At 34.4% G+C, this 27,846-nt stretch overlaps 6 protein-coding genes across 6 annotated transcripts; 3 read left to right on the plus strand and 3 right to left on the minus strand.

Annotated features, from left to right (window-relative positions):
• Window positions 1-2,754: 2,754 nt before the first annotated feature.
• Window positions 2,755-7,432, plus strand: SAPINGB_P005472 (uncharacterized protein; the record flags this gene model as incomplete). Its single annotated transcript, XM_032000186.1, has 2 exons — window positions 2,755-3,123; window positions 3,293-7,432. The coding sequence occupies 2 exons, from the start codon at window positions 2,755-2,757 to the stop codon at window positions 7,430-7,432; spliced, it is 4,509 nt and encodes a 1,502-aa protein (XP_031856077.1).
• Window positions 7,433-12,856: 5,424 nt separating this feature from the next.
• Window positions 12,857-14,636, plus strand: SAPINGB_P005473 (uncharacterized protein; the record flags this gene model as incomplete). Its single annotated transcript, XM_032000187.1, has 3 exons — window positions 12,857-12,990; window positions 13,052-13,094; window positions 13,149-14,636. 3 exons carry the CDS (start codon window positions 12,857-12,859, stop codon window positions 14,634-14,636), a joined length of 1,665 nt encoding a protein of 554 aa, XP_031856078.1.
• A 1,772-nt stretch (window positions 14,637-16,408) lies between these two features.
• Window positions 16,409-18,787, minus strand: SAPINGB_P005474 (uncharacterized protein; the record flags this gene model as incomplete). Its single annotated transcript, XM_032000188.1, has 1 exon — window positions 16,409-18,787. The coding sequence occupies one exon, from the start codon at window positions 18,785-18,787 to the stop codon at window positions 16,409-16,411; it is 2,379 nt and encodes a 792-aa protein (XP_031856079.1).
• Window positions 18,788-21,064: 2,277 nt separating this feature from the next.
• On the minus strand, window positions 21,065-23,284 carry SAPINGB_P005475 (uncharacterized protein; the record flags this gene model as incomplete). The annotated part of the gene is made up of 2 exons (XM_032000189.1): window positions 21,065-23,118; window positions 23,239-23,284. The coding sequence occupies 2 exons, from the start codon at window positions 23,282-23,284 to the stop codon at window positions 21,065-21,067; spliced, it is 2,100 nt and encodes a 699-aa protein (XP_031856080.1).
• Window positions 23,285-25,300: 2,016 nt separating this feature from the next.
• SAPINGB_P005476 (uncharacterized protein) lies at window positions 25,301-26,425 on the minus strand (the record flags this gene model as incomplete). Its single annotated transcript, XM_032000190.1, has 1 exon — window positions 25,301-26,425. The coding sequence occupies one exon, from the start codon at window positions 26,423-26,425 to the stop codon at window positions 25,301-25,303; it is 1,125 nt and encodes a 374-aa protein (XP_031856081.1).
• Window positions 26,426-27,137: 712 nt separating this feature from the next.
• Window positions 27,138-27,821, plus strand: SAPINGB_P005477 (mitochondrial 54S ribosomal protein bL32m; the record flags this gene model as incomplete). Its single annotated transcript, XM_032000191.1, has 1 exon — window positions 27,138-27,821. The coding sequence occupies one exon, from the start codon at window positions 27,138-27,140 to the stop codon at window positions 27,819-27,821; it is 684 nt and encodes a 227-aa protein (XP_031856082.1).
• Between the last annotated feature and the right edge of the window lie 25 nt (window positions 27,822-27,846).

A 27,846-nucleotide genomic window follows, 5' to 3' on the forward strand; every position in this document is an offset into this window, starting at 1 on the left:
ATTGAGTTAAATGCTTTAAAGCAAAACTGTTTAAAAAAAAAAACAATTCAAATTGTTTTTTTTAAAATATGGATATTATGAAAAGGTTTTTTTTTTTTTTTTTTTTTTTTTTTTTTTAAAAGAATTGAAAAAAAAAAAATAAATAAATAAATGAAATTGAAATTGAGGTTTTATTATTAAAAAAAAAAGTTGAATTTTGTTTTTTATAAGAATAGATTACGGAAAAAAAAATTTAAACAATTAAAAGTCCCGGAGTAGATTTATTTTATTTTATTTTATTTATTTTTTTTTTTTGATATTAAATCTTTCGGTTAAAGTTTATATTATTTATTCTAGTTTATATGGGTTTTTCTCTGGAAGATGCTACGCGCGGCCCCTGAATGTTTTTTTTTTATTTTAACTTTTATTTTTATTTATTTAAATTTTTTTTTAATTTTTTTTAATTTAAAATTTCAATATATAATTATTGTTTTTTTTTTTTTTTTTTTTTTTTGGTAGTAAATAATCGGTTATTCTAGTAATAAAGGCAGAAAGGACCCCACTAAAGCTTCATTGTGGGGGGGGGGGGGTTGGTATATACAAGTTAAGTACTGTAGGTGGGGAGTGTAATAATGATAATAATAATAATAATAATAATAGATTAGGGTTAGGTTTGGGGTTTGGGTTTGGGTTGGAGGGGGAGGGGAGGTTTTCTTCTTTATTAATTTATTTTATTTTATTTTATTTTATTTTAATTTATTTTAATTTATTTTAATTTATTTAAAATATATATGCGCCGCATGAAAATTTTAAATCCAAAAAAAAAAAAAAAGAGGGGGACAAAAATTTTAGTCCAAAAGAAGCCCCCGGGTGACGTTTTCCGAGATCATTTTGTTTGAAAAGAAAAAAAAAAAAAAATGAATATGTACGTTTTTAATTTCTGTCTGTCAGTCTGTCACTTTGTCACTTTGTCACTTTGTCACTTTAATTTGAATGATGATGATTGAATAATTGAAAAAAAAAAAAAAAAATGACATTTTTTTTTACTATAAAGAATTGAAATGATTAATTGATTGATTGATTTAAATAAATAAATAAATGAAAAAAAAAAAGTTGCATTTTTGTTTGCTACAAAATAATACAAAATTGCAGGTACCAAATAATTGTTCATTCTTTGCCAGGACAAGTAACAATAAAAATCCGGGGTAAAGCCGATTCAAATTGAAAATTTTAAAAAGGTTTAAAGTGTATTTTTTTGTTTTTATTGAACATTGAATATTGAACATTGAATATTGAATATTGAGTAGAATGAATGAATGAAGAATTGAAATAGTTTAAATAAAAATTAAATAAAAATTAAATAAAAATTAAATTAAAATTAAAATAAAAATAAAAACTTGAGGCAAGTCTTCTTCTTCTTTTTTTTTTTTTTTTAGTAAAAATTTCATTTGGGACCTTTCAAGTCTTTTTAATATTTCAAATATTAAAAAAAAAAAAAAAAAAAAAATTTACAAAATTTAAAAAAAAAAAAAAAAAAAAGCCCCGCCTTTTTCACACTCACAGATTTATTTATTTTTTATTTAAAAAAAGGAGCATATGTTTGTAAAAAAAAAAATAAAAAAAATTTAATTATCAATTTATTTATTTTAAATGTTAAAATTTTAAAATTTTTTTATATAAACAAAAAAATCCCATTTTGTTTATTTTATTTTTATTTATTTTTTTTTTTTTTTAAGAATCTTAGATTTTTTATTTTTTTATATAAAAAAAACCGGATTTTTATGAAATTAAAAAAAAAAAATCAATAAAATTTTTTTTATATATATATATATTAAATACTTTAAAGTATTTTTTTTTTTTTTTTTTTTTTTTTTTTTTTTTTTTTTTTTTCAAATCATAATCACACCCCTCTCTCAACAAAAAAAAAAAAAAAAAAAAAAAATTTTTTTTAAATTTTAATAAATTAAATTAATAAATATTACCTTATATACAACAATTAGCTTAGTCATGGCAACAACTACTGAAGATGCCACAAGGCCACCCTCTTCGTCTTCTTCTACTGCTCAATCACTAGCAAAGATTCTTCAAAGCTTTCCCTCCTCCTCCTCCTCTTCTTCTTCTTCTTCTTCTTCTACCACCTCCACTTCTTCTTCTACCACCACAACCACAAATAAAAGTACAAATTCAAATTCTTTTTCCACCACAACCTCTTCTTCTTCTTCTTCTTCTTCTTCTTCTTTACCACATTTTTATCAACATAATAAAAATAATAATAATAACAAAAATAAAAATAAAAATACCAACCATCATAGAAATAATAATCATACTATCACATCTAACCATTTAAAACCTACCAAAACTTCTACTACTGATCTTTACTCTCAAAGGCAAAAAAGTCTCAGCAAAGGCTCAAGTCCTAAGCTCACAGACAACCAGCCAAAAATCTCACCACCACCACCGCCACCATCATCATCATCATCTACTTGTAATCCAACTTCTCCACCATCTTCAACTCAACCAACAAAACAATCTTCATCTCCTCAACCATCTAGAAAGTCATCCAGACTCTCAATAAATGATATCATCAACTCAAACAATATTTCAATCCGTTCTTTCTCAAAACAATCATTCTCTTCAAATTCAATATCCTCTTCTTCTTCTTCTTCTTCTTCTTCCTCAAATTCAACCTCTAATTCTTCAACAAATTCTTCAACCCCAGCTTCATCACGTACTCGCTCAGTTTCTCCTCACTCAGTCATAATCATAGATCAAACCATGTCTTCATCCTCAACAAACCCTCCATCTACAATTAAGCTAGAACCGGATTCTCTCTCCCCCGTTGTAGTTTCCACTCCAAATTCTATGTCATCTGTCACTTCAACTGCATCAAATTCTACTCAACCTACTTCAACATCTCAAAAGGACCAACAACAACAACAACAACAACAAAAAAAACAACCAGTAAGAAGACGGAAACGTAAAGCCCCAGAAAATGATTCTCAAGACTCTTCAACTGCCCCAGCAAAACCTCCATCAACAACATCAACAAAATCTTTAAAAGATAAAAATAATGATGAAGAAACTCCTGCAAAGCGTAAACGCATGTCAGTTGCATGTTTAGGATGTCGAGCTCGTAAAGTAAAGGTGTGTTTATTTTTATTTTTTTTTATTTTTTAAAAAATTTTTATTTTTATTTTTATTTTTTTTTTCAATTTTTCAATTTTTCAATTTTTCAATTTTTCAATTTTTCAATTTTTCAATTTTTCAATTTCTAACCTCATTATAATAATAATCATAATAATAATAATAATAGTGTGACGGAAGAAAACCCCGCTGCTTAAACTGCGAACTCTACAAGGATGAATGTACTTTTGTCTTCCACAATGATAAACGTAAACCATACCCAAAAGAATACATTGATGCTTTAAACTCTCGCATCCGCATCCTCGAAAATCTCCTCACTGAATCAAACATAGAGTTTGATCCTGCAACTGATATCCCTGTCCATGAAGACTCCTCCTCAAACCTTCTCCTTGAAAGTGACAACAACGACCCCAACCGATCAATTGAATCTAATACAACCGGTCCAGACGGTCAACAGATTTCCGCAGAAAATATCCATCGATCTTCTGACTTTGTCGAAAAATTGGCTGCTCGTGTTGGTGACCTCTCAATGACTGAAACTGGCTTGCGCTATTTTGGCCCTACTTCCAATTTCCACTTTTTATCTTCTACAATATGGACCCGCAAACCAACATCAGACATTGTTGCCAAAGGTCGTAAAGCTATTGAAGATGCAGGTATCGAATACAATATTGACCCAAAACAGCGTGATCATCTCCTCAACCTTTACTGGACTTGGATACATCCCTTTTATGCCCTCACTGATAAAAAACTCTTTTTAAGAGACATGGAGACTTACTACCTCTCAGATGATCATGCTTCTACCTCTTCTTCTTTTTCTTCAAACAGACCTTCAACTAGTGGAAGCGCAGATGCTTCTTCCAATGACACCTTCAACAACCTAGCAAGAGGCCCTACAAAATACTTTTCACCCCTACTCCTCTACTCAATGCTGGCTATTGCCTCTCTCCTCGACGACCTCTACAATGGCCATCAATACCACATCAAAGCCCGCATTCTTCTCGACCTCGAAATGGAAGAACCCCAAATCACTACTGTCCAAGCCGCTGCCATTTTGGGTCTCTATGAAGGTGTCTCTGACCGTGATACTCGCGGCTGGATCTACTCCGGTATGGCTATCCGAATGGCTATAGAGTTGGGTTATCATCTGGACTCAAAGCGATGGGTCGAGCAAGGTCTCATCTCTGAAGAAGAAGCCTATATGCGTCAAATAACCTTTTGGGGGTGCTTTCTAACAGATCGTCTTTGGTCCTTTTACCTTGGAAGATCCTCCTCAATCCGCTTGGCCGATGTCCAAGTTCAACGTCCAAAAGATATTGATGAAGCTGTTTCTACAACAAACTTAAATAGCTCTTCCACGGGAGGTCCTTCTTCAAGCACCGCTGCAGGTGGAGACTCTGCAACAGGCACAACTGGCTCTCAGCTATTGGCTTCCTCTGACTCTTCCTCTTCCTCTTCCTCCTCATTCGCCCCTGATACTTGGGTCCCATACATTGCCCCCGATGTCGATCTGCCCAACATTTGGAAAGAATATACCGCACTCACTCGCACTCGTACAACAAATGTCTATCTCATTCAACTAGCTATCCTCAATGCTGAAATCCAAGAAGTCATGTATGCCACCTCTCAAACCCGCTCTCTCAATAGCCTCTGGGCTTTTGCTTCTCAAATGCACATCAAGCTAGCTCAATGGTACACTACCCTCCCATCTCCACTCCTGTGCTCCCCCAACTCTCAAAAACCAGTCATTGCTCACATTGTCCTCATCCACCTTCAATACCACTTAACTCTCATCTATCTCCACAGACCCTTCATGTACATGCCTAACAATCTGCCAGCAGCAAACCACGCTGCAGATTTGTGCCGCCAAGCTGCTCTGGGAATCTCCAACTTGCTTGCTCGGTACCACCATTCTTGGTACACTTTACGCCGTATTCACCCGGCCGCTGTCCACATGGCATTTTCAGCAGCCACAGTACATTTAAATAGCGCTTGGAATGATACTGGTATGAACAAAGTTAACGCTACCCAAGGACTCAAAACATGTTGCGAGGCTCTTGCTGCAATGAGCTCCGCTTATGAGTGCGCAAAGCGTGCCCTTGCCATTATCACACGGCTCATGAATAAGGGCCGCTATGGCTTTTCTGACAACTCTCGAGTAATGTCTGCATATGGTAGTGCCATCCCCAGTGGGGCAACCACTCCTATCAACTCCTTGATGGCAAGTAATTCCAAAGAAGGGTCTCGACCACAATCTAAGGTTTCCTCTCCAACAGTTACTTCCTTCATCAAACCAGAGATATCCCCAACTTGTGCAACAAGTCATACTGATTCACCAGTTCTTGACATTCGCAGCACTCTTCACAAAAGTGAGTCGGACTCACAAAACCCTGTTGTTATTGCTGCTGGAATTGCGGCGCTGGCCGCCAACACTCGCAACAATAACATTTCCAAGGCTGTTTCCTCTGGCCGACATGGGAGCAGCGTCCACCACACAGTCTCTGGCGCTCTTCCCGCTTCTGGAACAAATCTCCCAGAAAGTGATATTTCCACCTATCCTCCCTTTGATATTGTGGAGGCCATCACACGTGGATTTAGCAACTCAGAGCTCAAGCCCATGGCTTCAGGAAATGACGTGGCTGAAACTGTATGGCGCCCGTCTTTGCAGCGCAACCTTAACCGTCATCGGGCCATGATGAATTCCACTTCGTTAAATAATGGTGGGCTTTTGAGCAATATTTCTACAGTCAACAATAATGAGATACGCTCAACAAATAATAACATTGAGTCGAATAACTTCCCTCTTGGTGTCAACACTGTGCCATTTTTCAATTCTGAAGACTTTTTTGCTTATGCTCGCAACATGAATAATAATAATAATAATAATCAAAATCAAAATCAAAATCAAAATCAAGGTGTTGTGAACCAAAGTTCTAACAATGATTCTTCAGAGAGTCCGAAAAATGACATGGCTGGGTTTGGAACACCTCCAGGGTACTATTACACTTTGGATGAAGCTCCACGGCCTCCGCAAAATATCAGCAATCGTGTTTTTGGCTACACTTTGAGCAGGGCTCAGTCTTATCTTAATCAACTACATTATCTTCAGCAGCAGCAACAACAGCAGCAACAACATCAACAGCAGCAGCAGCAGCATCAACAGCAGCTACATCAACAGCAGCAGCAACAACACCACCAACACCACCATCAGCGAAATAACAGCAACGTTAGTGCTCACGGTGATGACAATGACGATTCCACCGGCAGAGCCATGGATTCCGATATTGATGGTCCTTCTTCAGCTAATGATGACCCACGGTTACTTAAGGCCAAGTCTACACCTACTACTCGCAAAGCCATGTCGGACTTGCTAATGCTAACCACGCCTTATTTAACAGCAGCTTCTGGGCTGGGCGGTGATGGTGGCGACAAATCGGGTAACAAGTCTGGGGATGAGGCTAAGCATAATAATAAGCAGCAGAATCATCATGACAAACACCGAAATAGTAGTGGCGGGAGCAGCAGCCACGGGTTATCAAACTATGCCAACTTTGTGACCAAGTACTCTATGGGCAGCGGGCACCGCGGCAGCGCGAGCGGGGCATCGGGTGACGCGGGGTCGTCATCTTCAGCGGGTTCCCATGTGGATGGTGACAATGATGGCGACGCTACTGAGTTTCTTAACCCCTCATCTGCAAGTATCCCATTTATGTTGGGTGGCCTTGGTGGGCTCGGCATGAACCTCGGCCTTGTTAGTGGCAGCCACCACAGTAATGGAGCTAATACTACTAGTAGTAGTAATAATGATTATGGTTCGCACCACCATGGCCATGGGAATCACCAAGGGAATCACCAAGGGAATCACCAAGGGAATCACCAAGGGAATCATCATGGGAATCATCATGGGAATCACCAAGGGAATCATCATGGGAATCACCACGGACACCATGGTGTTTCGTCTGGCGTCATTGATGGCGTACTGGGGGCGGCTAGTGGCGGCAGCAGCAACAACAATGGGGCTGGTGATGGTCATGTTGCAGCGGTTGTTGGCGGCGCAAGTACTCCGACATTTTTCGATCAGTTTGGTGGGGTGTCCGGGTTAGTTCCGGATCTTGTGGGGACTAACGAATGGCGGGCCTTTTTCCATGCAGTGAAGAGTGATTCATCAGTAGGTCAAGGGTTTGATGAAGGGAAATCTGGAGGAGGACGTGATAATGGAACAACAAGTGGGGGGAATAATAATAATAATAATAATAATAATGAAGCAGTGGGAGTTGGAAATGGAAATGGAAATGGAAATGGTCGTTAAAAAAAAAAATGAATCATGATTCATTTTTCCAAAAAAAAAAAAAATTAAATGAAAAAAATTAAAAAAAATATTAAATTTTTTTTTTTTTTTTTGTTTTTCCAATATTAATGAAATTGATTAATGATAATGCTTTTTGAAAAAAAAAAAAAAAAAAAAAAAAAAAATTTTAAATAAATAAATAAATAAAAAATATATTTTTGTGAATAGTTAATTTTTGTGTTAAAAAAAAAAATTATGAATATAATTAAATTTAATATAAAATATATATAGTTATAATTTGAAAAAAAAAAAAAATTAAAAAAAAAATTAATAAAATTTTTATCAGTAACCCATTTTCAAAACTTGAATTTTTCTTTTTCTTTTTCTTTTTCTTTTTTTTTTTTTTTTTTTTTTTATCAGCACTTTTGTATAATATATTTTCAAATGGTTATTACAAAGTATATATAAAAGGAACAAACAAAACATGATTATGAATATGATTATGAATATGATGATTATTATGATGATTATCATGATATCCAGAGGCACCATTAATTATGTATAAGAAATAAAAAAAAAAGTTAAACAAATTTATATATTTAAATATAACGTCATTATATTTATTAAATTAACTATATGTTGAAAATTGTTGTTCTTCACATCCACTATCTCATTTCACGTAAATAAATCAAAAATAAAATAAAATAAAATAAAGATCTTGGCTTCAATTGAAGTAAAAAAAAAATTAATAATAATAATAATAAATCAATAAAAAAATGAGGTCTAAATATGGTCATTTGAATAATTTTACATCTTGATTTCCCTCCCCTCTTCCTCCTTTTTATTTTGTTTTTTTTATTCTTTTATTATTTATTTTTTTTATTTATATATATATATATATATATATATATGCTATATAACCTTGGCAAAGCTTCCCTTCTTCTCCTCAGCCACTGATTTCTAATTCTTTAATTTTTTCTTTTTTTTTTAAAAAAAAATCATCTTCCCAAAAACAATTATTTAGTTCACTTTATTCATCAATCAACCCTTTGTCACCAAAACCAATCTGACCTAATCTGATCTGATCTGATCTGATCTGAATATCCACCAGAGTTCTATTTCCTGAATAACATCGGTAGAACTGATTGAGGGAACGTAACGAGGAGGGTTTTTTTTTTTTTTTTTTTTTTTTTTTCTTTTCCCATAGGATTGAGACATGAAAATAAGTTTTGGTTAAATTTATTGGTTGTAATTTTCTAAGATACTTTCAACAATGATTTTATCAATCTCTCTCACACTTTTTATCTTGATTTTGGGCTTTGAAATATCACAAGTGTTTATTTAAAAAAAAAACACATTTATAACTAATTAGTTAAAGTATTAAATTATTGTAGTCAGAATAACAATATAAGACTTTCTTTTTTTTTCTTTCTTCTGCTGGGTTTCTTAAAGTCTCTTTTTAGTAAACTCCAAAAATAATCTCCTGGCCATAATTCATAATCCTGATACCGGGTTTGTGTAGTAAATTTGTTCAATAAAAGTTTTCTTTGGAAACAAAATGTGGTTAAAGGTGACTAGAAAAAGCAAGCTTTTCAAAAATAACTTAAGAAAATTAAAGTAAAGTAAAACGTTTAAAATGTCTTGTGGTATTAGACCTCACACAAATACCTGTTAGTTTTCAATTTAATATAAACATCGTGGAACCACCAGTGGTTTACTTTCTTTTTTTTCCCCCCAGGTGAGCATTAACTTATAAAACATTTGCAAAAAAATAAAACCTAAATTAGAAGCAATTTTTCCGTGAAAGTTTGTGCAAAGAACCAACTTTTTTTTTGTTTTTGTAGTCGGCACAATAGACCTGGAACTAGTCTAACTTCTTGAATAATCTAATGATCAGAGGCTCATATACTAACCTTCATGCTTTTAAAATAATAATGTAATCGTAGCAGAACAATTTGCCGGTGTATTACGCAATATCCTTGTACTTGTCAAAAGTCTTTAAAATTTAGAATTGTACTATTTGATTGTGAATATGTTTTTTTTTTTTTTTGCAGATGATAACAAAGTTTTTAGAAACAAAATTGAAGGCACTTTTGCTACTACTGGTGACTGTCCACTTGCCAAACTTTTCATCATGTTCTGACAAACAAATGTATTAAAAAAAAAAAAGGACTTTTAATTTTTTTTTTTGTTTTTAATGGATTTGTGCAAAGTAAACAAAAATATACATTTAATTAAGCTTTCTTTAAAGTCCCAATTTTTCTGTAGATTTGTTTTGAGCTCAGCAATGATAATAAGCCACGTCGGAGTTGGCACGGGCTCTCAGGTACTTACAAGTTGATTCAGTACCAGATACTTACTACTATTACTATCACCCAATATATATATATATATATATATTGTAAAACTCTATATAGCCAAGCTTACAATAATAGGATTGTATTCAACAACTGTAGAGATATGAGATTTTAAAAGAAGAGTAAATTAAAAAAAAATTTAACGGTTAAAAAAATCTTTGAATACGTATTTATTTATATTTAAAAAGTTTTTAAAGGATCTTTTTAAGTCTTAATGAAAGTGAAACTTTTGTTATTTTAAAGGAGTATTTTTTTTTTTTTAAAAGTTATCATTTTGTGAACTCTTAAATAAAAAATAAAATAAAATAAAAAAGTTTATAAATTTTTTTAATTTTTTAATTTTTTTTTTTTCATTTATAATTTGAAATATTTTTATTTAAATAAAAATAAAAATAAAAAAACATATTCCGGGGAAATTTTTCTGCTGTAAAATTTGCGAATTTTTTTTTTTTTTTTTTAATCTTAATTAGAAATGGTGGAGAAACAATTCAGCCGTGCTGCTTTTTTTTTTTTTTTTTCTCAATTTGGTTTTTTTTTTATCAGCCGATGAGGAGTGGGGGAGGGTGGGAAGGAGAAATAAATAAATAAATAAATAAATAAATAAATAAATAAATATATGTAAATGGGTTAGGGTTAGGGTTAAGTTGAGTTTTTATTATTTTAATTTTTTAAGTCAACCAGTCCGGCTCATAAACTTTTGCAAAAAAAAAATTAAAAAAATTAAAATCTTCAACGTTTTTTTTTTTTCCGATTTTAAATTTTTTAATATTTTTTTTTATACGTGGGGGGGGGAGAGGTTGTTGTTTTTTATGCAAAAATTGAAATTTTACAAAGTCCAGACTTTAATGGATCCATTCATTGATATAGATAATGATAATAATAATAATAATAAACCCCACGGATCAGTAGATCAATCACATTTAAATGTACAAATTTGTAAAAAAAAAAAACTCTTTTAAATGATTTAATTGTTTGTATTAGAAATGCATTGTAATCATATTAATAAATTTATCAATATATATATAGTATCTTTTGAGTTTCCAATAATTTTGATAATTCTAACTTGGGTTTTGGTTAAGTATTCCCCCCACTCTAATATTTCACTTGTTTTAAATTCTTTCATCGTCATTTCGTCTCAAATCTTTAAATCATTTTCAAAAATCTTCCCCTTATTCATATGCTTCCATTAGTCCCACTGGTCCCTGTATATACTCTACACATGGACCTTTGATAGCATATATTTATTACTAACGATCCATTGGCTTTAATCCCATTTTATACAAAAAAATTTCAATAAAATATCAAACTATCAAAATGTTTAACAAAGAAAAAAAGGCGGGAATTTTCCCTTAAAGGCAATGATTAGAAGAGAAAAAAAAAAAAAAAAAAAGATAGTTACCCTTTTTTTTAAAAAAAAACGCCGCACAGTCCTTTATTAGGGAAAATCACAGTCTTGATACATACATGCTTGCCAATACTATCTCGACAATTCAATATCGGCTTTTTCATATTTATATAATATTTTTTTTTTTTCTTTCCTCAAAGCATCAATATTCTTTTTTCTTTTTATTTTGTTTTCATAGCATATAGAATTAAATTATTGTTTAAATTTATCTTTAATTTCCTTTTAAACAGTGTAAGCTTCTCAAGTAATCCATCTCAAAAACCATGTTCACCACTAAAGTACATCAATCATCAATATTTAGATTTAGTATTTAACCTAATCTTATTAAAAGCTTGTTTTATTTGGTGTCACAATATCGGTCGTTCCCTTGCTTGTGGTTAGCACATCGTTTGCACAGCCTATAAGCTCCCTGTTACATCCTTTCATTGAACGAGTATACCCCGGAGCCATATCAAATCTTTAACGTCTTCATTTTTTTTTTTCTGAATCAAACTTAACCCCAAGTTGGTTATACAAATTATTAAAAAAAAACTGATCCCCTAATTAATTTGTTATAAATTTTATGTTTCAAATATCGCACTTTCATTCCTTAGCTCAATGGTGTGCAGAATTTTTTATAGTCTCTGGATCTCCGTTCAAAGTCATAAAGAAAAAAAAAATGCAGCACCCATAAAATTTAACACATTATTATCTAATATTTCCATTATTTTATCAAATAAGTTTTGATGACATTGAAGCGTATTCTGTGAAAACTGAGGTATTATTTAAGTTAAATAGGAGGGCAGTTATGAAAGGTCACAGCTCAATAAATTTCGTCAATAAATTTCGTTAACCCACTTAAGAAAGTCAGTTTATCAGTTATATTTTAACTTGTAAGTAAGATAAAACATTTCAAAATTTTTCATGATCTCTATTTCCAAACTGGAGGGTGCGAAATAGATCTAGTTCTTTAAAAAAAATAATACAAGCTAGATACAGCAAAACACAATTAGGTATATAATAAAAAAAACTTGGTACATGACCTATCATTTTCTGCTTTGTTTGGTACTAATTATCGTCTGATTTAAAAAAAATGGTTTCAAACTTTCATCAAAAGATGACGATAATATTTAGGTTAGATCATTTTACTGGAATTGATATTCTTGAATCATCGGACAAGAAATCCGAGCAGGTATCAGGCTTGCAGCAAGTATTAGTTAATAGAACTTAGGTATCTTACTAATAAAATGTCAAATATTAATTTTTTAAAAGTATTTTATTAAATTATGGTACTTAATGGAATTAAGAGATTTCTGATTAAGTCTTATTAACATTTGAGACGATATTGGTCAGGCTCATCTGGTTGTGATGCAGCTTAATCGTTAAGATTCATAAACCCTAACCACCTATCTGCCACTCCACACATTGCCCATTTTTATCAATATGTCCACGTGATTTCATATCAGACATTTCCCTCTTTTTCTTGTCTTTTTTTTTTTTTTTTTTTTGCTTTTCCGCCATAAAGCTTCTTTCTTCAACGAAATCCCAAATAATCCTAATCAAAACCCCCCTCTACGATCTAGAAAATAAATCTTCAACTTTTCCGTTCCCGTTCCCTTAAAATATCCATTACCTAGAATACCCGTAGAAATAAGACAAAAAATAAATAAAAAATAAAAAAAAGGAATTAAACTATTCTCCATAATGCCCAACCCTGCTAACTGGGCACAGCTCCAGCGAACAATTGCGGGCACACGGCATGCTCAGTTTGTGCGCCATCTCGTCAAGAGCTTTGATTTACTATTCTTTGTACATGTCATTATCATTTACCTCCATGAGTATGTTTTTCATTTTTTTTTTTACTTCTTTTTTTTAATTCTTTTGTATTAACATTTTAAGCATCTCGACGTTCAGCTTCCTGCTGCGAGCCCTCGTCCAAATGGTAAGTCAGACAAAGTCTCTGCATAAACCCGCTCAACTGACGACACACCTTTAGGTCTTCTTATCACCTCACTTGCTCAAAGTCCGAATTCCTCCCCAGCTAAACCACCGCCCTATAATCGGGTTCGTGATTGCTACAAACGCATATTGTATCCTTCGCCATGCATTCCACTCTTTCCCCCATCCAGTCTACGCCACACCAACCACGTTTGGTGCTGCGTCTTCTTCATCTTTTTCCTCTGCATCTACTAACGGCTCTCCATCATACACTGTCCATCAGTCGCCACGAAACATTCTGCACGGCGGGCTTACGATTGAGTTTGTAGGCGCGCCACCGTTTGCCTCTGCGTGGCCGTTTCTCGTCCTGGACACGTGCGTGCTTGCACTTCAGCTCATTGTGTATGCGCTCAACTTTGCAGAAAAGGACAGTGACGAAAATGGTGGCGGAAATGACCAGCAACCTAGACAATCCAACACAGAGGAAGAAGAAGAAGAAGAAAATAGCCAGATTGATAATGATAGAGAAGGCTATGAACAGGTACAAGAAACAGCAAGAATCCTAAGAGAAGAATTACAGCATGGAATAGATACAGACTCAGGTGTGCGCGATGCAGGTGAAGGTCCCAGTTCTGCAAGACCTAACATTACCACACAACACTCTCCAACGTCCAGGTTATCACCTCCGGCGTCATTACCCCTGCGGCCGTCGTCCAGCTCATCATCGGGACCTAGGCCTGGAGACAACATTTACGAGTCGTACTCGGGGAACCTGAACGTGCGTAACATTGAGGTATTTCATACAATTGCACGATCATGGACGTCGCATGAACGGTACTGGGAGGCACATGGGGGCCGGCCAGCGCCTCTGACGCAAACACAGCAGCAGCGGAGGCAGCGACGACGACGACGACGACGACGGCAGGCAGGTGGAGATCTGGAACGCGGCAGCGCGGAAGAGTCTGAAGATGAAGAAGAAGGAGAAGGAGAAGAGGCGAACGGAGATAACACAAGTGGTCGTGCGCAGAGACGGCGGGCAAGACAAGAGATTGAACGCACGCTACGGTTCATGCAGGAAAGTGTGGCTGCGCTGGAGGGCCGTGCCGAGCGGCGTAGTGGCAACGGGTCTGAGCGAGGCAGTGGGAGCGGGACGTCAGCAGTTTCACGGGAAGAGCTTGCACGGATTGCGGAAGTTTTACGGGCTGAAGGGTGGGGACAACCATCTGTAGATGGTGAGGGCCAGGTATTGGACGAAAGCGGGTTCGACAGTAGTAGTAGCAACAGCGGGAGTGAGGAAGATGATGGAGATGGACGGGCGGCGGTGACGTACGGTTCAACAGGAGAAACGGTGGCAGGGCAGAGTGGGATGTGGGGGTCGGACGAAAGTGATGATGATTTGTATGCACCAAGGCAGGCAAGCGAGAGTGACTCGGTGTCGGTGTCGGTGTCTGATAGCAGTAGCAGTGACGAGGACCAGTCGGGGACTGGGGGACATGGATCTGAGAACAATGTGTTGAGTTCGTTTATGAATTCTGTTATTCCGTAAAAAGGAGAGTCGTGGTTGTTGGGAATTCATGAGCTTTCAGATATTTATAAACTTGTCATGAAATTCATATAAAACTTTATGTTATCATGTAAAACGTTTTCAAATTTGAAATGGAAGATTAACAATAAATAAAATAAATGAATGGGAAGAGTTCAATATTTATGGTATAGTGAAGTAAATATATATAAAAATAACCCTTAATCCCGTCGTTATGTATAGGAAGAAATTCCTAACAAATGAATGAATTAATGAAGACGAGATCGGTCCCATTCAAATCCAGACAAACATTTCATTATTAAAAAATATATATATATATAGTGGTTTGCTACGTTCACATCTAGACAGGCATAGTTTTCTATAAATTTTTTTTGGGGATTAAGAAAAGTGAAAAATAAAAAAAAAAAAAAATGGCTAATGGGAAAAAAAGGGATTACATAATAATAATAAAGGTGTTTAGTCAGAAACTATCAAGAATTATTGTAAATTGTAAAAGGGAATGAAAGGGAGAATCACGTTGGGGTAAGAGTATTTTTTTAATCATAAAAAAATTGGTTTCAAAATAAAGTTTTAAAAAAGTAAAAAAGGCTATAATGTGACCATTTTAAGATTCCATTGAGGTAAGGGTATGTTGTAATAGATATCCTTTCACATGGTACCTCTAGGTCCTGTTAAATATGAAAACTAAAACCTTCCAACAAATCCAATATTCCACTAGGGTGAGGGTATTATCTATTATGGGAGATGATTTCAAATTTTTATTTTGAAATAAAGGAATGTCAAAAATTCAAAACCTCCCAACTATGGCGTTCCCAAAAAGGAATAAAGAAAAAAAAATAAAACGCTTAAGTAAACCCTAGCCCTGACGGATTTTAAAAGAACGATAAACAAAATCATTTTGTTAATAAATCTCATCATAATTGTTGACCACTTCAAGATTCCTTCCAGGGTAAGGGTATTTAGAATTTTATATTTGTTCACAGAGTACGCATAGATCCCGTGATATATGAAATCTAAAACCTTCCAACAAATCCAAAATTCCACTGGGGTAAGGGTATTTCTTATTATGGGAGATTATTTCAAATTTTTATTTTGAAATTTAAGAAATGTCAAAAATTCAAAACCTCCCAACTATGGTGTTCCCAAAAAGGAACAAAAAGGAACAAAAAAAATAAAATAAATAAAATAAAATAAAAAACTTTAATTAAACCCTAGCCCTTATGGATTCTAGAAAAAGGTTAATATTCATGGTGTCAGAGTGCCGCTCTCGGATAAAGGTATTCTTTTTTTTTTTTTTTTTTTTTTTTTTAATTATGAAATTTAGTTTCAAAAATAATCAAAATTTTTAAATAAAATAAAAAAATAAAAAATAAAAAATAAAAAATAAAAAATAAAAAATAAAAAATAAAAAATAAAATAAAAAATAAAATAAAATAATTTGGGCCTAAAGTTAATCATTTCAAAATAACGCTGGGGTAAGGTTATTTGTAGAAAAAAAGAAAAAAAGAAAGAAAGAAAGAAAAATCAGAAAACAGTAAACATATTAAATATAAAAATTATATAAAAAAACAGAAATTTATCAACAACAAAATAAACAAAACTTTTGCAAGATTTATATATAAATAATAATGATAATAAAATTAATAATAATAATGAAATAATAATAATAATAATAATAATAATAATAATAATAATAATAATAATAATAATAATAATAATAATAATAATAATAATAATAATAATAATAATAATAATAATAATAATAAAAAGATCCTTTACTTTCTGCTAGAACGGCCACGTGCACGGGGTGACTGTTGAGTCACTGGCTCAGTTTCTGCGTCTTGCTGCACAGAACTTTCTGCAACTTTCCCAATCTCACCATACACACGCTCAAACTCTGCTTGTTTCTGGGCAAGCAAGTTTGCAAGTTGAGCCAATTCTTCAAGTTTTTTATAAGGATCCCATGGTTCTGCTGGTTGGTTTGCAAATTGACGACGACCAATATTACGCAATGTTTTTTGGCTTACTTGTTTGCGAGCCTCGGTCAATGCAACTTCCTCTTCATCAGTGTATACAGGGAGTGAATCAATTGCCTCCTCACCAGCATCCAATTCCTCTTCAAGTTCATCAATGCCTTGTTCATCTACTCGGATAGGCCCACTATCTTCTCCTTCATCATCTTCAGATGATGCATCAGAAAGCCCCCCAGAAATTCCCTGCTCGCGTAGCTTGATGGGGTTAGGCGTCACGGGGAAATACAATGGAGCACCTTCGTCTTCACGTTTTTGAGTGACAGCATCAATTTTGTTCAATGTTTTGGCAGAAAATCCAGACGTCTCACCAATAGAAGCTTTCTGGTCAGGTACACGGTACTTGGTGCCTTCACGTTTCATAATGACGCCATCTTCGTTTTGCTCTTTAATCTTGGTGTGCACCAACTTATGATGCTTAAGCTCATCGTCGGCCTCCTCAATTCCTTCCTCGATATCTTCCTCAGCTTCAGCTTCTTCAATTTCTTCAACAGCCTTAGAAGTCTTGGGAGGGGTGACAGGTACAGCAGTGACAATAGCGGCCTGGCGCTTAATGCGGTCCGAAGTGTAGGATGTCACCTTGCTAATATAGCTTTGAATCTTGGGATCTGAATCCCAAACGTTGGTTGTTCGCCGAGTATCGAGAGAGTCGTATTGCGGCTGAATGGAATAGTCGCGGAATTGGCGTGTCACTTGGTCCGCAGCATCAATTGTATCTTCGCTATGAACGTCGTCCTCGTCATCATTATGATAAATTCCTTCTTGATGTTCTTCATGTTCTTCTTCTTCTTCTTCATGGTGATAATCATCTTCATAACCGTAATCTTCAGGGAAAACACGCTCAACATGGCGTTCTTGAGTTTCCCAGGGGAAAACAGGCTTGACAGGGGGTTCAGGTTCATGATAAGATTCCTGGTGAACTTCATGGGGAGGTTCCTGGTGGTATTCCTCGTGGTGTTCCTCGTGGTGTTCCTCGTGGGATTCAGAATGAGAAAATTCTTCAACGTGGTGACAGTGGTGATCATGGTGATGGATAGGGGGATGGGGAGGAGCAGGTGGCGGGGCCGGATGAGGGTCATAATGCATATGCTGATGCTCGACATATTTATTATAAACAGGGTCTTCCTTAGGAGGATGATCCCAGATATTTTCGTAATGGCTAATAACAAGATTCAAAGCCTCAGGTTTTGAATTGCGTGGAGGAAGATAACGGGTGGGGTCCCAGCGGTTAACATCTGGTTCAATAGTTGGAATAAAGTTAGGGCCATGGTCATCTGTTGAGTCAGAAACGATTTGAGTATAGACGTTTTCGACGGCAGAATCCAGAGGAAGGGTGGCAATTATTTCAGGAGACTTTAAATTCAAGGATGAATCGTAGTGCTTGTTATAAACCTCCCACCAGGAATGTTCAAAGGAAGATGCATTGGAAGCAGGGCCGCTAAGAGATTGAGACCAAGGCTTAGAAGAGCCAATGAAATGGACAATTGCGACCTGGTCTTTAAAGAAGTTGTAGGCCGGGGTGTATTGGTAAGAAGCGGATGGAGTAACATTGTAAACGAATGGGAGATGGTGCCACTTATCTTGGAAAAACTGGTTAAGAAGACCCTGGTCGCCACCATCAAAAGAGAGACCTGCGCGTGCGCGGCCCGAGAGGGCTTCAAAGGTGTCTTTATTAGGGAGGGTGACAAAGACGCCGGAGTTGAAGATATCAGGCCAGCCGATATCCGGGGCAGCAGCAATTGGGATAGATGAGTGGGACAGAGGGTAACGGTCAAAGAGGTCGTCAATGTTTTTAAGAGGGAGTGTGTCAGCGTCGAGGAAGACGATTTTAGAGAATTGGGTTTGAAGCCAAACATTGATTTTGGTGTAAGAGCGTTCGAGGTCCGGACGGCCGAGAAGTTTGAATTGGGGAGCATCAGCTTGGGTGATTGCAATGGTTTCTGTTGGGAGTAGGTGGTCATAAAGGGCTAAAAGACGATTACGGGCCTCTGTGCTTACTTCTGGTCCGACAATGATTGCGAGTTGTTTTGTTGTTCCAGCATCACGTAGAGCATGGCCCAAGACGAGGGCACCTGGGAGGTACGAGTCGTTGTATAGGAGGGTACAATAAGCTTCGGAAGACATGTAAAGAGAGTTTTTTTTTTTTTGTGTGTATGACGGGGAGAGGTGGGTTAATGGAAGATTGAGAGGTTGTTTGTGTAGTGTTTAGATTTTGATGGTGATGGTGATGATTATGATGATGATGATGATGATGATGATAGATAATAATTTGGATAAGAACTGAGGGAAAAAAAAAAAAAAAAAAAAAAATAGGAGGATAAGTTAGAAATTAGGAAGAGCAGCGGGGTTTTTTGTTTTTTTTTTTTTTTCTATTTTATTTTAATTTATTTTAATTATTTTTTTTTTTGTTAAATAGATATTTCTTTTTATTTTATTTTATTTTATTTTTTTTTTTTTTTGCACGATAACAAAAGTGAGCCCACCAAAAGCCTGGCGATATTATATATTAATAATTATGGAGCGGCGGTGGTTACGCAAATGGTATAGTGATGGGTTTTTTTTTTTTTTTTATATGGGAATAAAAATAATTAAATAATAATAATAATAATAATAATAATAATTACTTTATTAAATGATCTTAAAAGAGATACCAACAGTCAAGGGCCTATTTTTTTTATTTTTTTTATTTTAGATGAAGAAGAAGAATTGCTAAAAAGTAATTGGTAATAGGGGGGGAGAGAGGTATATACAATCTTTAAGATTATTATTATTATTATTATTATTATTACTACTAGCAATAGTAAAAAATTAAAAATTAAAAATTAAAAATTAAAAATTAAAAATTAAAAATTAAAAATTAAAAATTAAAAATTAAAAATTAAAAAAAAATTAAAAAGGCTGGTTGAATGAATGGCTAAAGATCGTTGTTGTTGGTTGTTGTTGGTTGTTGTTGGTTGTTGTTGGTTGTTGTTGGTTGTTGTTGGTTGTTGTTGGTTGTAAAATAGAAGAAAAATGTTTGTTTTTTTTTTTTTTTTTTTTGGGTACCACCTGGAGAAATGGCGCACAAAAAACACAAAGGAAAATTATTGATTGACTTACCGAAAGTAGACAAAAAAAAAAAAAAAATAAAAAAAAAACAAAAAAAAACAAAAAATCCTCAGAGCAGCAGAAACGACTGGCGCAGGGTTGGATTGAATGAGTTGGTTGTTATAAAGTTAAAATAAATAGATGGTTTTGAATTAAAAACAATAAAAAGTAGTAGTAGTAAAGAAATAATTTAAAAGAAAAAAAAAAAAAAAAAAAAAATTCTGTACGGATTTTCACTGCCTTTTATTTAATAAAAAAAAAAAAGTTTTTTTTTTTTTTTACAATTGACCCTTTTTTTTTTTAAAAAAAAAAATCTATTGATGAGAATTTCAACATGAATAAAAAAAAAAAAAAAAAAAAAAAAGGATGAGGAAGGGTGTTTAAAGGTTAAAGGGAAATTTTTTTTTTTTTTTTTTTTTAAAAAATATATAAACACACAGTGCAAAACTTTAAAAAAAAAAAAAAAAAAAAAAACTAATTAACTAATTAACTAATTAACTATTCTTTTATTTTTATTTAACATTACACATTAACAGATTCTCCAGGACTTACAGAAACATTAAAATAATAATAATAATAATAATAATAATAATTGTTTAAATGTCGAGTTTATATTATAATAATACTTTAATTAAATACAAAAGATCAGGAATTTATTTAGTTATGGTTTCATTCTACAATGGGAAGAAGAAGAAGATTGGAAAATAAATAAATAAATAAATCATAAAAATATACCAAGAAGAGTTATTATTTTATATAAATTTTTCACAATTGAAGAGTATATTTCATTTAAGTTTTTTATTTAATCTTTTTTTATCTTTTTTTTATCTTTTATTTTATCGTCAAAGGCCTTTAAATGTATTTCATCTTCATTTTCTTCTTCATATAGTGCGGCTTAGAATTGACTTGAAACAAAGAATTTAACAAAACCTTCCGACGGATGTTGACAAAAACAACAACAACAACAACAACAACAACAATAATAATAATAATAATAATAATAATCAATTCCCAAACTAACTAAGTAGTTGCATCTCTTAATAGACTAGCTAGTTCCTCTTCTTCTTCTCTTTATTATGATCATCTTTTCGTTATCGTGCCATCCATCCGTATCTCTCTGATAACGACATTGAAAAACGTGTATATGAATTGTGTTTATATTATAATAATAATAATATTATTATTATTATTATTATTATTATTATCATTATAAATATATTAATTAAAACTTCTCTTTTAGATACATCATTTTATTTAAATATAAAAAAAAAAAAAAAAATCATTTTATATATATATATACTATATACACTCTGCTTACTGAAGCTTGCCCTCAAATCTAAGATCCCAGCCGATAATCGGACCGAGCTTAGGAAGAGTCTCTGCAACAGTATGCACATCCTTGTCACCACGACCAGACAAGCAAATAAGAACCTTCTGTTCAGGCTTCAACGTCTTGGCCAACTCAATGGCTCCATACACTGCATGTGAAGATTCAAGAGCTGGAATAATACCTTCCAATTGGGTCAATAGCTTAAACCCAAGCAAAGCTTGAGCATCATTGGCAGCAATAAATTCAGCACGTCCAGAATCCTTCCAGTATGAAATCTCAGGTCCAACACCAGGATAATCAAGACCAGCAGAAATCGAGTGTGTTTCTTGAACCTGACCATCTTCATCTTGTAATAGATAAGATTTAACACCATGTAAAACACCCTTGCGACCACGAGACAATGTAGCACTATGCTTCTCAGTGTCAATACCATCACCACCAGCTTCAACACCACGAAGACGAACCTCCTTATCAGGAATAAACGCAGTAAACATACCAACACAGTTGGAACCACCACCAACACATGCAACAACAGCATCAGGAAGCTTGCCCTCATTAAGCTTCATAAACTGCTCACGGGCTTCCTTGCCAATAATACTCTGGAATGTCTTGACAATAAGTGGGTAAGGGTGAGGGCCAATGGCTGAACCAATGACATAGTGAGTAGACTCAAGGTTGGTCACCCAGAATCTCAGAGCCTCATTGACTGCATCTCTCAGAGTACGCGAACCAGACTCAACAGGCACCACAGTGGCACCAAGCATCTTAATACGGAAAACATTCAGGGCCTGACGACGAACATCTTCAGCACCCATGAAAATCGTACACTTAAGACCAAACTTGGCTGCAACTGTAGCTGTTGCAACACCATGCTGGCCTGCACCAGTCTCGGCAATAATCTCTCTCTTGCCCAGTCTCAGAGCAATCAGAACTTGACCCAGAGCATTATTAATCTTATGCGAACCAGTATGGTTTAAGTCTTCACGCTTGACCCAGAGCTCAGCACCCTTTGCGTATTCACTCAGTCTGTCGAGCTTGTGAAGCTGCGAAGGACGGTTCATATAAGGATAGTAAGATCGGAATTCCTCCCAAAATTCAGGAGAGTTAATGGCCTCAGTAAAGCCCTTCTCAAGCTCAACAAGAGACTTGTGCATGGCTTCAGGAACATATTGGCCACCAAACTCACCAAACTGGGAAACTGGGCTAGCAATGGTATTAATTGTAGACTTGGCCACAGGAGTGTTAGAAGCCTTTTCGTATTCTTCAGCAGTAATTGGAATGACGGCTCTGCCGCCACTCAAAGATTGAACAAATGCCTTGACACTTTCAGCACGGGTCTCTGTAGTTTTTTCAGCGTCAATAGTAGAAATGATCTTGGATCCAACAACAACACCCTGAGCAAACTCAGCAATCTCATCAACGTGTTCCTTTGTAGAAACACCAAAGCCCACAACAATAGGAGTATCCTTTGAGTAGCTGCGAACTCTCTTTAAAAGATCGGGCAGAGAGGCATCCAGGGAGCCCTTGGCACCAGTGGTGCCCATACGCGAAGCCACGTAGACAAACGAATCGGCGATAGGGATGAGCTGTTCAAGACGTTCGTTGGTAGTTGCAGGAGCAACTAAAGGAATATAGGAAAGACCTTGTTCGATGCAGATTGCTCTAAACTGGGTAGCTTCCTCGGGGGGGAGATCGACGAGAATAAAGCCGTTTGCACCGGCAGCCTTGGCGTCTCTGACGAGTTTTTCATCGCCGTATTGCATGACTGGGTTATAGTAACCCATAAGGATAATAGGGACAGTGACGCCGGCCTTTCTTGCCTCGACGACGAGTTCAATTGTTTTAGCAGTAGTGACCTTATTATCAAGAGCGATATTGTTTGAATATTGGATTGTGGGGCCATCGGCAACTGGGTCTGTAAAGGGGATTCCTAGTTCGATGATATCGGCGCCACCGTCTTGGAGGCCCTTAAGAATGGCAGGGGTATCTGCGATAGTTGGGAAACCGGCAGTGACAAAAGTCAACAAAGCAGGGCGGTCTAAATAAATTTAAAGTGAAAAAAAAAAAAAAAGAAAAAAAAAGAAAAAAATTTTTTCATTAAAGTTAGAAAAAGAGTTGATCTAAGATGAATGAGAAATTATGAGAGAGAAAAACATACTCTCTTTTTTGCACTTATCAAAAGTGTAGTTAATGAGGGAAGTCATTTTTTATTCTATAAAAGAATGAGATGGTATGAAAGGAAATATAGATGAAGTTTTAAAAGATGGATTGTTGATATTTAAAAAAAAAAAAAAAAAAAAAAAAAAAAAAGAAGGAAGAAGAATATTAAAAAAAAAAAAAAAAAAAAAGTTGTGAAATTTTAGGATTTTGGCGATTCTTTTATATATATCTCAGTTGAGATGTTTTGCCCCCCTCCCTCCAATGGGTGACTCTTTTTGGCTTATGTAGAGAAAAAAAAAAAAAAAATGTTTACGCCAGCCAGTGCAGCAACAGCAGCAGCAACAACAACATTATATTACAAACTTTGTTACAACAATTATTATATATTTATTTAGTCATATTAAAAAAGATTAATTTAATTAATTATTTAATTAACTATTTAGTTATAACTAAATAGAAGAAATCCACACATATATACTATTATGATATAATTATATACATAAAAGTTTGACTCAAACCGGTAAATGACTAACTTGCTATTTCTGGAATTTTCTTAAAAAAAAATAATCTAATTTCTCTGATTCAAAGCCCATTTATATGCTTATATACAATAAAAAATTAAAAATTAAAAAAAATTAAAGAAAAAAAAAAAAAACAGATTTCCGGGAATTCCAAATAAAATCCAGATTGATTGTTGATTATTAAAAAAAAAAAAAAAAAAAAAAGTCAAATTCAATAGTATAGAAGATTATTTTTTTTTTTTTTTTGTGTGTGTAAAGAGGGAGGATTCTGGTAATATCCGTTTCCGTATCAATGACTGAATAAAAACATCCTACGAGATTCTAGTAGTCTTTTAAAATGATGAGTCTTTTTTTTTTTTAAAAAAAAAAAAGTTAATAATAAAATAATAAAATAAATCCCCACTTTTTAAAATCCCGTTTAATGTCATTTTATTTTATTTATTTTTTTTTTTTTTTTCAATCTTCTTCGTTCTTTCAAGTTCTTCTTTGTTCCTAATTTAAATAATAATAATCTTTCAAACTATCCTGTAACTTTAAATAAATTTTTTTTTTTTTTTTTTTGTTTCTACCACCCTTCTTGCTATCGCTGCTTATCCAATGGTCCATACATATAAAAAATATAAATAAATGAACTGCCTTTCATTGTGTCTGGTGAGTAAAATTTGTGCGCAATTCGTGTGCAATTTGTGAAATTCGTGAAATTCTTTAATATTTTTTCAATTTTCCAATATATAAAATTTAAAAAAAATATAAAAAATTTCCAATTTGTCAATTTTCCAATTTGCCAATTTTTTCAAATATTTTTCAATTTTTCAACTTTTCAATATTTTTCAAATATTTTTCCAAATATTTTTCATTCATGATGCGGCTTGTAAAAACAATATTAAAAAAAAATGACCTAAATTGGACTAAACAAGTAATAATAATAAATTTTTTATTATTCTTTTAAACTATACTTTGAAAAGATTATGACTTTTGTGAGAAGAAAAAAAAAAAAAAAAAAAAAAAACCATTTTTATTTTCAGATAAAATAAAATAAAATTTAAATTCTTAATCTATTATTATTCTCATCTCTTCGTTTATATCTTCAAATCAATAATATTCCCCTTTATCGTAGATTATTATTATCTGTACATTTATATATATAGTATATATATATATGCATACAAAAACCACCTCCACATGACAACAACAAAACCCTTTTAAAAAAAGACCTTATTTTATTTTTCTTACAACTACTTTTTCTCTCATTTATAATTTATAATTTATAAATATATCACATTTATTCTCTAAATAAATCAATTAAAAAAGAATTCCACTCATAAATCATCATGTCTTTTATTTTTTTTTTTCCTTTAAAAATAAAAAATATATATAGGAAAAAAAAAAAATAATAAATTTAAACCGAAAAAAAAAAAAAAAACATGCTCAATTTGGGTATTTAAAAACATAAAAAAAAAAAAAAACTCCCATTCCATTCTTTAAAAAAATAAAAAAAAATTAAAATTCTTCAAACTCATAATTATCATCACATTCCCTTTATTTCCCATTAGAATAAGGCTGTGTGGATCCAGAACGAGAAGGCGTTACACTCGAAGACGCTCCAACCATAGCAGCTGCTGCTGCCTGTTGTTGTGGCTGGACTCCATGCTGTTGTTGCTGTTGCTGCTGCTGCTGTTGTTGTTGTTGTTGAGTAGTAGATCCCGCCTGATTAGATGAATGCTGAGCTTGAGAAGATGTAGCTGCAGCTGAGTTACCCTTAAGAGCAAGCAATTGCTTAGCACGGAACGACTCATAATGAATATGTGCTGTAGTCTCTATCAGGTCCTGAAGTCTAGTAGAAATCAAAAAGTTGCGCAAATGGGGGAATTCACAATGCTTTTCATCTTCAACATTAATCACACCCCAACGGTGCACACGACCACGAACTTCCTTGCCATTAACTGTCACCAATTTTTCTGAGCCAACAATTGCAAATGGTAACATCTGTTTAATTTGTTGATTCAAACGTCGGTCATCTTCATCATATTCTTCATAAGAATCGTTAGGATACAGACGCAACTTGTGATAAGCAAACTCTTCCTGAAGCTGACGTTTAAATCGCTCGCGCTCAACAAGTGTCAATGAATCTGATTTGGCAATAACAGGTACAACATTAGCTGTTTCAGTAAGCTTCTTCAAAACAACAATGTCAATGGGTTTTAGGCCATGGCCAGTGGGCTGGATGAAATACAAAACGCAGTGAACTCTAGTATCTGGTAAATATCGGTCACGCTGTGCCGTCAGTTCCTTACGAAGATATTGAGAGTGCTGATCTTTAATATATTTGACAATGGGGTCCCAGCATTTTTCGTTATTAACCTGGTCACCATATCCAGGTGTATCAATAATATTTAAACGGAGGCGAACACCACTTTCTTCAACAACGTGAGACACAACTTTAATATCAGGAGTGCGTGAAAAGTCCTCAGATGGATCGATACGGCCACATGAGTCAGCCAAATGAGATGCAAAGAGGGTATTGACGAGAGTAGTTTTTCCAAGACCAGATTGGCCTACAACCATAATGTTGAATTGGAACCCGCGCTTAAGCAGGCGTCGTTCAATTTGGTGTGTGATGGAGTCAAAGCCAACATGGTTACTAGGTTGAATTACGTTTGCCATAATGGGGTTTCGTAAGACAGAGAGAGAGAGAGAGAGAGAGAGAGAGAGAGAGAGAGAGAAATCTTTAATTGAGGTAGGGTATATAAAAGAAAGGTGTATATAGGGGGTGGGTGGGAGTTAACAGGGAAAAAAAGGGGATTAAATGTAAACAGAAAAAAAATAAAAATAAAAATCAAGGGGGTTGAGAATGGAGTGGAGTAGCGTGTAGTGTATTGTAGTTTAGTTTAGTTTAGTGGAGTGTCACGACAGCTTTGCAACAGAAAAAAAACACACAACAACAACAACAACAACATGCTGTTTCATTTCAGTTGACACAAAAAAAAGTAAACAAAATGGTACGGCTTAATTAATAATCATTAGTCACGTTTATATAATAAATTTACAACAACCAGTAGAATTCCTCGGCTTTTTTTCACCACCACCAAAACTTATCACCACCCAAAAAATTTTCCACCACCCAATTTTTTTTTTTTTTTTTTTCACCTCTCTCCCCCCCCCCCTTTTACAACCATCACCATCACCACCACCACCACCACCATCATCACCACAAAAACCTTTCATAGGTCGTTTGTCTGATTCCTTTTTGCATCCATCCAACCTAATTATAATTTGGCATCAGATCTACACACCTATAATCTCAGCTTAGTAACAAACAAATAAACAAACAAACAAACGAAAAAAAGAAATTTAAAATAAAATAAAATAAAATAAAATGGCCAGCATCTCTTTAAAGGCATTTCTCGGTGGTAGTAGCCGATTGCTCAGCGTCGGATCTATCTCTTCTTCATCTGCTGCAGGTCTGCCAGGAATTATCCCCCGGTTAACTGAGACTTTGCGCAATATCCCTCCCATCACCATTCAGATACCCTTTGGCAATAAGAAGACTGAGACTGAAGTTCGTGGTGATATGACTGGTCTTGATGAGCACGGCTGCAGTGAGGTGACTCCAGCATCTATAATAGAAGAAAACAAGAGCAGTAGGACAAAGGGTGGAGTTACCAGATTAGGAGAGTCATTCCCTGATGAGTACTTTTTCGACAATGGCATTTTACTTGCAGTTCCCAAGAAGAAAGTTTCGCATCGCCGTAAGCGTAACCGCCAGATTGCACCTGAGGCCAAGCAGCAAAAGGAGGTTTTTAGTTTGGACCGATGTTCGTCTTGTGGCCATATTAAGAGAAGACATGCTCTTTGCATGCATTGTGTAAGTGAGATCAAGACACTTTGGAAGGAGCGGGATGTTGCTGAGCAGTCAAAGGATGGTCATGTTGAGCGGGATTTGTTGCCCATTGAGGAGCAGACTCTTTATCCTGGTAAAGTTGAACGTGCAGAGCAAAAGAAGCTGAAAGAAAAGGAATATCTGTACAAGCCTCCACGAACTCTTCCTTATGAGAAGTAAATGAAGGGATCAAGTGAGTTTGCTG

The sequence above is a fragment of the Magnusiomyces paraingens genome (genome assembly GCF_902498895.1).
Source record: "Magnusiomyces paraingens strain CBS 517.90 genome assembly, contig: contig4, whole genome shotgun sequence".
Taxonomy (NCBI): domain Eukaryota; kingdom Fungi; phylum Ascomycota; class Dipodascomycetes; order Dipodascales; family Dipodascaceae; genus Magnusiomyces; species Magnusiomyces paraingens.